The sequence below is a fragment of the Pseudorasbora parva genome, chromosome 2 (assembly GCF_024679245.1).
Source record: "Pseudorasbora parva isolate DD20220531a chromosome 2, ASM2467924v1, whole genome shotgun sequence".
Taxonomy (NCBI): domain Eukaryota; kingdom Metazoa; phylum Chordata; class Actinopteri; order Cypriniformes; family Gobionidae; genus Pseudorasbora; species Pseudorasbora parva.
The window spans coordinates 2393187-2404691 of NC_090173.1; the positions used below are offsets into that span (position 1 = coordinate 2393187).

The 11505-nt window shown below is 38.4% G+C and overlaps 1 protein-coding gene across 1 annotated transcript; it reads right to left on the reverse strand.

Moving 5' to 3' along the window:
* Positions 1–486: 486 nt before the first annotated feature.
* On the reverse strand, positions 487–5040 carry LOC137089862 (zinc finger protein 235-like; the record flags this gene model as incomplete). Its single annotated transcript, XM_067453430.1, has 3 exons — positions 487–1568; positions 1914–1955; positions 5022–5040. Coding segments are annotated over 3 exons (1143 nt in total), but the record flags the coding sequence as incomplete, so codon positions are not given.
* Positions 5041–11505: the final 6465 nt, after the last annotated feature.

Consider the following 11505-nt stretch of genomic DNA (forward strand, 5'->3'; position numbering starts at 1 on the left):
ACAGGAGAAACCCAGAACCAGAATCAATCCTGGGAGAGAGAGAGAGAGAGAGAGAGAGAGAGAGAGAGAGAGAGAGAGAGAGAGAGAGAGAGAGAGAGAGAGAGAGAGAGAGAAACAGCAGGAGGAAAAAAACAAAACGTGTCACATTATTACGTCAGGAATGTAACACCCCCACCCTTAAAGGGGTGATGAATGAAGAAATCAACGTTCCCTTAAGCCTTTGAGATATAAAAGGTCATGGTAATATTTGTGTGCAGTATGTGGTGTGAAAGCCACTGATGACTATGACCATCTCATAATGAGACTCTTATAATAACAGCTCCATGTCTCCTAATAATGAGACACGTTCTTGCTATGATGAGAAACTTTCCAAGAAGTCAAAAAATTGTACTGTCACAAACTAACTTTGTTGCTCAGCATATAAAGATGAACTGCTTATTTCAGACTTTGGTGATGTGGTTTCTCATCTGCATGGATCCTCATGTGTCACTTTAGGTTTTTTTTAAGTGGCTTCTCTCTCCAGTGTGAACACTTGTAAGGTTTCTCTCTGCTGTGGATCCTCTCGTGTGTTTTCAGATCTGATGACTGACTGAATCTCTTGTCACAGTGTGAACACTTGTAAGGTTTCTCTCTGCTGTGGATCCTCTCGTGTGTTTTCAGATCTGATGACTGACTGAATCTCTCGTCACAGTGTGAACACTTGTAAGGTTTCTCTCTGCTGTGGATCCTCTCGTGTGTTTTCGGATATGATGACTGACTGAATCTCTTGTCACAGTGTGAACACTTGTAAGGTTTTTCTCCAGTGTGGATCCTCTCGTGTGTTTTCGGATATGATGACTGACTGAATCTCTTGTCACAGGGTGAACACTTGTAAGGTTTTTCTCCAGTGTGAATCCTCTCGTGTGTTTTCGGATATGATGACTGACTGAATCTCTTGTCACAGGGTGAACACTTGTAAGGTTTTTCTCCAGTGTGGATCCTCTCGTGTGTTTTCAGATGTCCTGACTGACTGAATCTCTCGTCACAGTGTGAACACTTGTAAGGTTTCTCTCTGCGGTGGATCCTCTCGTGCAGTTTTAAACTGTCTGCTGTAGTAAAAGTCTTCTCACACTCAAAGCACATGTACTCTCTCACACCAGTGTGTATTTTCTGATGTGTGTGTAAATTTTGCAGCAGTGAGAAACTCTTTCCACACACAGAGCATGAATGTGGCTTCTCCTTCGTATGAACTCTTAGATGTTTCTTCAGGTTTGATGACACAATAAATGTTTTCCCACAGTGATCACATGAGAACGGCTTCTCTCCGGTGTGGATCATCATGTGATGTTTAAGGTGTACTGATTGACTGAAACTTTTTCCACATTGATCACATTCGAACGGCTTCTCTCCAGTGTGAACTCTCATATGGATATTAAGATGTTGTTTAGTTGGGAAACTCTTTCCACACTGAGTGCAGGTTGTAGATTTCTTGGCTCCTGTTTTCTTCATAAATATCTTTTTAGTCTTTGAGCGACTCAAAGGTTTTTCTCCAGGTTTGACATGATGTTCTTCACTCTCTTCCATCACGTCTGAAATCAAAGTTTATATTTGAATATTTAACATTACAAATTATGCAGCACTGCCATAATTTTGGCACAAAATTTTAGATTAATATTTAATTCATTTGACTGAATACTGTCATTACTAAGGGCCGGTCACACTGCGTTTCCCTTTCAATTGATTCCCATTCAAACTCATGCGAATGCAAGACATCGGAAGGTTAACCTGCACATTTAAATCAAGTTCAGACGTGTGACCAATAGAGGTTACTTCACATACAAGGTGTGCAATATTTACCATACCTCTCCAATCTTATCTCCAATTAGTTCAATCTAATTTTTAGATGTTCGGACTGCAAAACATGCTCGTCTTACTTAGTATTTTTGTCTTGTTTCTAGTCAAAATATCTAACAATTCTTACATTAAGAAGCATTTACTAGACAAGTAAAAATTATTGTCTTGTTTTGGGAAATATAACTCAAAATGAGTTAAGAGAGTTTTTGCTTAAAATAAGATAAATAATCTGCCAATGGGGTAACCCAAATAATCTTGTTTTCTGTTTGAATTAAGATTATTTTTCTCACCCCATTGGCAGATTATTTATCTTATTTTAAGCAAAAACTCTTAATTTTGAGTATTTTTCCCCCCAAAACAAGACAATTACTTTTGCTTGTCTAGTAAATACTTCTTGTTTTAAGAATTTTTAGATGTTTGGACTAGAAACAAGACAAAAATACTAAGTAAGACATTTTTTCCCCCCAGTGTATTCTGAATAGCAGCATGTGAGCGTCATCAGAAATGTAACGCCCTGATGATCTCATTGGTCAGTTTCTGTTGATCATCTGTCCGTCATCATCTAAAGCCCGCCCTGATGATCTCATTGGTCAGTTTCTGTTTATCATCTGTCCATCATTGTCTAAAGCCCGCCCTGATGATCTCATTGGTCCGAACAGTTTCTGTTCGGGGATAATTACTCCTCTATGGAGCTCGGCCAGACCGAACTGCCCGACCTAAAAAAATTGTGGGCAGGGCTAAGTTAGGCTGGCATCCAGGCTAGTCTGGCATTGCTCAGTTTCTAAATGACTCGGCAGTTTTGAGTTAAATGTTTCAGTGATTCAATGATCCATCCATTCTTTAACTAGTAAAAACTGTCAATCACAATGAACCAGCCATTTAGAAACAAACCAGTTGAATGAATGATTCGACGCTTCACTCATTAAGACAGGGACTTGCCGCTGGTGGTTTTAGTGTCATATTTATTTATCCATGACAGGCCTAAACCAGCCAAGACCAGCACAAAAACACTATCAGCAAAATATCATGGAATTATCATAATCGATGTAATTCCCAAAAATAGAGATATCATTTTTCATCAATATCAAACCCAAATGTCACAGCATGCGAAGCAGAATTAAGAGGACATTTGACTGACATGTACCGCAACAAACCACAGTTCATTTTGTTCCACATCATGTTTAGGGGCGTGAAAATGTAATTAGGATGCTAATTTGACCTGATGTTTCTCAAACCTCCCTCTACTGACCATTTGCTAAATTCAGTACATATTTGATAGTATAACTGTTTCTCTAAATGTGCTGAAGTGTTGAGTCTTCCTATCATGATTGTTCTCCAGCATCATGAATGAATGAAGAATAAACACCAACCTCTTTGTTCTTCAGGATCTTCAGTGTGTTTCATTCTGCAGGTTCTGGATCACTCGTGTTCTCACCGTCCTCTTTAATAAACTCAGTCTTAGCAGATTTCAGCTCTTCCTGATGCGTTGATGCTCGTCTTCACTTGTAGCCTGATGGGAATATTCCAGCATTTATTGATGAGCTGATGTGGGAGGAGCTTCACTGATGAAGTGCCTGATGTGGGAGGAGCTTCACTGATGATGAGCCTGACATGGGAGGAGCTTCACTGATGATGTGCCTGCTGTGGGAGGAGCTTCACTGATGATGTGCCTGACATGGGAGGAGCTTCACTAATGATGTGCCTCCTGTGGGAGGAGCTTCACTGATGATGTGCCTGAGATGGGAGGAGCTTCACTGGTGATGTGACTGAGATGGGAGGAGCTTCACTGATGATGTGCCTGAGATGGGAGGAGCTTCACTGGTGATGTGACTGCTGTGGGAGGAGCTGATCTACCAAAATAAAAAATATATACATTTATTTAGAGTTTGTTTTTATATTAAATGACACAGCTAAGCATGTCTGTGTTTCTGTCTTAAAGTAACTGATGCTCATTCAACCCATAACACTAACATTATTCTCAAATAGTCTATAGGTAAATGTTGTGGAGTCTGTCACTTCTTTAAATTACTCTTTTCGTATTGGGGTTTTAATATCCAGTAAACTTTATTATCTAACAAAGCAGAGCACTTCAGCAAAAGCAACACCAGGGTCCAGTCTCTAACATACACACACCTAAAAGGAAATCAATACATTACGAGACAAAGGCTTCTCCATATTTGAGCATTTCCACCCCGGCCTGAAACAGGGAGCCATAAGCAGGAAGATCCATTCCAGTCGCTTGCTTTAATATCTCTCAGGATTCTGCCCTGAGCCACATATAATAGTATAACTTATTTGGGAATATTCTCATAGATTACTCTCAATTCAGTTTAATTAAAAATATTATACAACATACAGAAATAAAAAATAAAAAAATAACAATGTGAATTCTTTCAATTATAAATAATCGTAAGTAAAACAGTTGAAAGTTTACTTTATTCATTTTTATTCTCACTTTATTCTGACTGTTTGCTCTTACAAACACATTATTCCACTCAGGATATGGCAAAAAATTATTAAACTGATCTATTGAAAGACAAACAGTTCATTTTTTCAAATCTCCTGTAGTGATGTTAGGTTCTTGAACGAATCGTTCTTTTAAGCCGGTTCTCAGCAAGTAACCAGTCGAGCCGGCTCACTAATCGAACTGAATCGATCTTTAGTTCCGTGTGGATGACGCAAGACGCAAAAGCTGAAGTAGCACGTCCGACTGAAAAAGAACCGATTGAGGTGGTTCAAACATCTGTATCTCAATATGCATTGATACAGATTAATACTTTATTTGAATGTGCCCTTGATATGACATGACCCAGAGAAATGTATTAAAAAGCATAAAATAAATGCATAGTGACATCATTGCATGATGACGTCTGGAACCTATGAATCGGCTTTCTGAACCGGGTCATTGAGCCGAACTGTCCGAGAAGAACCGGTTCGTGGAAATGAATCGGACTTTGCATCACTAGTAAATTGACAATTAAAGGTGCACTATGTAGTATTTTTGCAGTAAAATATCCAAAAACCACTAGGCCAGTGTTATATATTTTGTTCAGTTGAGTACCTACAATATCCCAGATGTTTCCAACTATTTGTAAATTGTGAAAAAATTGCTATTTTAACTAAGGACAAGGACGTTTCAGCATTGCATTTGAGGGAGTCGCCTCTCAATTGCATCATATCTGCGCTACCCTGGGTTTCGGCTTTTATTTGGCAGGAGCGCTTTACTCTTAGCAGTGTGAACAAGTGAACGCACGGAGTAACGTCATAACATCGTTTTAAACACACTTAAATGTATCTAATATGATAAACAGAGCAGCATTACCTCAAAATCATAACCGGAAGAGCGGATCTGTGCAGGTGCCCCGCGACTGTGTCCCGTCCCTTCATAATAAAAGTCCCGGTATTCGCGAGGCGGGTATTTGTTTAACAATCGCTCCAGCAGCTGTGATCAGGTCCATAACACTCGGTCCTGCTCTGCTTTAGACTACAGTAACGTTAATAACCGCATGCATGAACATGATTTCTGCCCGAGTCCTATTTTCCACCGGCTGTGATGAGAAGACCACATCTCCCAAGATGCTGCGCTCACACTTTGCGTCATTAAACTACGCATTTGTTTTGAATAGGCGCCCTCCAGTGGACGGAAAGTTCCATAGTGCACCTTTAAAGCTCATTTCATTGGTGTCAACAAACGGAGGTGAATTGATGGTCACAAAATGTATGATGTATGTTTATTTGTCATTTACATTTACCTTTATGCATTTGGCAGATGCTTTTATCCAAAGCGACTTACATTGCATTCAAGGTACACATTTTACATTATTGTTTTTATGCCTTCAAATGTTTTTTCTTACAGTTATTTACTAATTTTCTAGATATCTTCAATTATTTTCATTAAGAAACAGAATAATGCTAGAATTATACAAAAAAGTGAATTGAATTGAGAAAAGGATACAAATAAACATTCAACTGAGGTCACAAATAGAAAAAGGAAACTAAAAGGGAAAAGTGTACAAAGTCGATAGAGCGGTTATCTCCTCTCCTCCATTGTTTTCATTCCCTCACAGAGACGCGCGCACACTATGCACGTGCAGTTCACATTCTACCTCAAATTATTGTAAATGCTTCTAAGTGACCGTTACACAGTGCAAGAGAAAATAAGACCACTAACTAATCTATGAACACTGAACAGCCATATCCTTATACTGAATGCCACTAAAAAAGCGCAGGACCAATAAGTTCAAACCTAATAGCCTATTTCAACAGATTTCCTCAAATAAAAGTTAGACTTTAACGTTATAGGCCAGCACGTTATGGTGTTGTTGTTCATTACCACGGCAACCATTTGCGTGTCAGGGTTTGTCTGAAAGCGTCTGAAGTATGAAAATTATCTGTAGACATGACGGCCGGCAAAATATCACAAGAAAAGCTTTACATGTACTTACAACTGCATTATTTATCTGTATTTTCTTCATTAGGATGTTGAAAGCAAGTGATGAGAAAGTTTCATTCATAATGTTTCTACTTCATGTAACACGAGCGCTTATACTGGACTGAAGCCGTTCTCATCATGTGATCACGGGAAAACATTTCTTAGGGCGTGGATAGTGAGCCGTTGGAAGTACCATCTTACCTCACAAAGCACCACAACGTCCAATAGGAAAAATTCAACTGCAGTAGCCACTGTTCAACCTTAAGAGGCAGCACTAAGACATTTTTACACCATATATTATAGAATTAAAACACTTTATACCCAAATGTCAAAACATTTACTCGAATTAATAAACAGCATTAATAAAGCCCCAGTCTTGCAGATCATTAACTAAAAAAAGTTGGTTCAGGGTTAAGTTACCCTTTAAGGATCACAGCCAAAATACTATTAATAGTTTTTTAAATCTTTACACTTTGGGTCATTTACAGGTAGGACCCAAGGTCCAGATGTGATGAAGATATAGTCAAGTAAACTTTAGAAAATAGTGTGCAGTTTGATCAGAAGTCAGCTTCAATACTCATGGATTCGTAGGCCGCTCTGTATAACTCAATACAGCAGTTATTTTACTCTAACAGAGTCAACTAACTGTCATTACTCAAGCTAAAAAGGATTATGATTGTTATAGCATAGAAAAACATGCAAAATCTGTACAGGTGTATGTAAAGTTTAAAGCACACAACCTGTCCCTCCACGAATGTGTATCTGCCACCGAAACTCTAATCAGGCACTTTCCTCAAACGTCCAGGTAACAACTTAATATATATATATACACACATATATATCCCAGATAGCACACATACGTCGGGCCGATGTCGGCGCGATGCACAAAGTTCCATCGGCAAGACCTCAATCAGAGCGTTTGCTAATTGTGACAATGTCGCCGAGACATCGGCATTTGATCGCGAATGCTGTCCGGCCGACATGTGGACGATGCAAAACAGCAAATCCTGGCCACTATTCATGGGCTTTCTAGGACCTTTATTTATTTAGGTCGAACCTTTTGGGTTACAGCCAGATAGCACACTGGCATAGAATCAACGTTACACTCACGGCATTAAAGACCAACGTCAGACACTCCATTCAAAACATCAATCTACGCAGATACTTTACTTACCCTACGCTGAATCACGTTGATGTCAGTTGAGTGAAACACGATGTTGATTTCAGTTTGGTACAGTTAACGTTAACACATTTTCTGTTTTAAAAATAGCAAATACTTAATACTAATAAGATACATTGGCCTGTTTATGTAATAATCACACATAACATTCAGTTAACATTGTTTTAATATTTACAGAGCAGTTACAGATAGCCTACATGTTTAGAGCAAACAATCTATATAAATATTCATTATGACAATATAATAGAAAAATATATAATAGAAAAGGCATTTACATTCAAATACACAAAGAGGTAGGCTATACAGGTACATAAATTAAAAGCAATATTTACTCAAGAACAACTGATCATGTACCAGACACATTATTTTTATTGGAGCACAAAAGGATATGTCAGTCAGAACATGAGACTCAAATGACAGGTTCTTTTCTAATGGTGACTGAGACTATGGGACTCTTTTTGTGTTACACAAAATAAATGCATATGGGTGAGTAGATGGTTTATAAAGAAAGCGTACCCTTGAAAATGTAGGGCAGAAGAATATTGCAGATGAATTGGTTTTCTTTTGCAACTATTGCAGCCTACTATCAGCAAGTGTAAACTCCTTGGTGAAAAAGGTGACAAAGATGTAACCCACATTTTCAATAGCATAGAGAAAATATTTTTAATTACTTTAAAAAATAAAATGCATATTATGGGCCAAAAAAGAGGTTTAAACCACACTGAAAAGTCATTATTAAATACCGATGAGAAGGATGCAATACTAGAGAAACTGGAAAATTAAAGTTTGACCATTGGATGAGAAATACTGATCGAGTCTGCAAAGTCCAGCCAATCTCTTGAATTAAATATCAATTGTTTATATATTGACTACAAACAGAATTAATAGTTGTTAAAGGGGCGGTGAAATGCTGTTTCATGCATACTGAGCTTTTTACACTGTTAAAGAATTGGATTCCCATCCTAAACATAGACAAAGTTTCAAAAACTAATGTTGGACGTTTGATGGAGTATTTCTGTGTCAAAAATACTCCTTCCGGTTTCTCACAAGTTTCGGAGAGTTTTTTTCGAGTATGGGTCGGCTTGACGTTAATAGAGCGGAAGGTCCTTGTATGGGCCGTACGGGCTCTTCTCCCGGTAGGGTGCGCACGCGCGTGACTAGAGCGAGAGGAAATGCACGCCCATAAACACTCGCTCAGGTGGAGATCCAGTCGTCCGTGAACACTTATGTCGGTTTATAGACCGCGCCGCGCTCCACTTCATTCATCCACTTTGACATTAAGCGACTTCAACGCTACAGCACAGCATTCCGGGAAGGCAGCGCTGCATTTGAACCGATTTGAACGCAGAAATGCTTCAGTCGCATCGCAAAGTGGATCTCCACACTCCAAGAAGTGTGTTTTTGACGGAGCCGTCCCAGCGATAAAGGATCGGTCCTGCTTTGGAAGCAGCCGGTAAGTAAGCCTGCTTCAAATGTCTGTGGTGTCGGCTATCGTCTCGTATGTAAACATCAGTAAACGGCACGATCGCGTGCTTCGTCATTCAAATGCGCTAACGGACTCCATTGCTGTTCTCTGTATAACGTTACACTAGTCTGACGTGCAAAACCGTTCTGCTTGCTACTAAGGTTTGGTCGCATACAATAGTCCATAAACCGAATCATGTCCTCATAAACTGAGAGTAAATACAGTACATACCACAGAGACGGACGTCCTGCTGTTGCTGTTTCTATTTCAGCCTCCGAATTAGATTCTGGATCATATCTATTAGCTGAGATCGATAGCAAGGGTTTCTCCACGCTTGAGGGCGTCACCGCTTTGCGCATTCGTCATTCTTTAGCTCCGCCCACACGATACACCTCCAGGCACTCAGTATTTTCCGGAAAGACTCGGTATAGCCCATATTTCTTTTACAAATATAATAAAACTAAAGACTTTTCGGAGATATGAAAGATGCAATACTACTCTATAGATACTCAAGATTGACATGAGATTGACTGAAACTGAATGTTTCACCCCCCCTTTAATGAAATAGGTTTGGCATTGGTAAATTGAGACTGGAAAAAATATAACCAGAACATCGACTCAAACTGTGCATGTGCTGTATAATATCGAGTATTATTTTAGCAAAACTAAGCACTGCTGACAGTGGAGAAAATTTCAGTCAAGTCACTGAGAAAATGTATTAGGATTTATAAACTTTTAGTTTTCTTTTCTCTCACAAACACAACAGTTAAATTTGTACTAATCCTATTCTACAAATCAGAAAATTTATAAAATCGTATGCTCATTTTTTTTTTTTTTATCAGTCAAATTAAGTAAAGTTTAAGGGGGAAAAAATCATACTCATTAAATTGACTTGTATCCCTCTCTAACACAATAATTGTAAAAGTAACTGTAGCATTTATGATAAATTAGCTACTTTTCATTTCTTGCCAAGACTGTAATTCTACAGTGCAAGGCAATTTCAGGGTGGTGCTGTTGAGTACTGATTGATTAATAATGACAAGAACATGTTTATGAGCATGTGTGTGAGGGGAACGTCACAGTGATGTGTCATATTATATCATATGCGAGATCTCACATCATCTAACAAGTAAAATTTGTCCATGGCTTCACACTTTTGATACATGTGTGCACCAAACGCAGAATAAAGGTACGGTCACACTACACTAGGGATGGGTATCGTTAAGGTTTTAATGGTATTACTACTCTTAACGATACTGCTTATCGGTCCGGTACTTTAACGGTATTCTTATCGGTACTTTTTGAGATATATATATATATACACACACACACACAATTAACAAAGATACACATTATATAGGCCTGCACAGTGCTTTAATTTCAGGAAGAATTCTAGTAGGCTAATCAAATGTAAAATAACACTGCATAGTTTATCATAGATAGGATAAATTAATGTTTATTAAAGCTGAAGTTATTCATTCAAGAGCTGCGAGTGATTTTCTCTTTGCATTTGGTTGTTTAATTCGCAGTAATTCGTCAGCATGTTTATTTACACCGCTGCCTCTTTAAGACAGATGTGCAGATCTATAGGCGACTGATAATAGGCAGATGCACTACATTTTCTCCCGACTATCCATAATAACTACGTCCATTTTAGACACAAACTGTGTTTAAGAGACTCTCCAAGCCGGTCATTTTGACATAGATGTTTGTGTTCATTTGATCGTTTAGACGCGAGTGTGAAACCGAAAGTGTAATTTGCTCGTCTCGTTGTGGGCTGTTTCGGAGCTCGCGCTGACTTGGGAACAATCTCGCACACATTTTTGTGCTTTTAATCGCTCTTTTTATTATTAAATGCATCCCACAAGTTACCAACAGTAGCTAGACTGTATTTTACAACAATCACTGATCGTGCTGATTCTGTCATTACGTTTGAGTTATATGGAGAAATGACAGCGTAGGCTACCGCTGCAAAGGGAACTAAATTGCGCTAGACATAAATATCAAAATTATAATCTTTGCCAAAGAAGCCAAAATCTAAAATAAAATCACATTATCACAATCTAGTGTAAAGTGAAACTAGGCTATATTTGAATGTTTAGTTCTGTCCTCCGTGGGCTGTCGTTTTGCGCTCGCGCTCTCTCTCTCTCTCTCTCTCTCTCTCTCGTCACGTCACGTGCATTTTCAAAAGTACCGACAGCAGAACCGATAACGTTTCGGTACCCATCCCTACACTACACTTTACATTACATTGACGAGAAATATTTGTATTAAAGTCAAGTAGATATTTTTTTATATTTTGAATATACTGTTTTTAAATGTTGAATTCATGTTTATATAAAGACTGCAGAGCATGAAGTCATATCATGTTTTTTCATGTTTTTATTATTTGTTAATTTGTAGAATAGGACTTGTGCACCACTAGAAAATAATTTGAAAAGGTTTAACTGTTGTGTTCTTTGTAAGAGAAAGAAAAGTAGTTTGCAACTTCTAAAAAAAACCTTTTCTCTAACTTTAAGGGTGCTTTCACACCTGCCTCATTTAGCTCAGTTGAATCGTACTAGAGTTCGTTTTCCTCTTTGGTGTGGTTCGTTT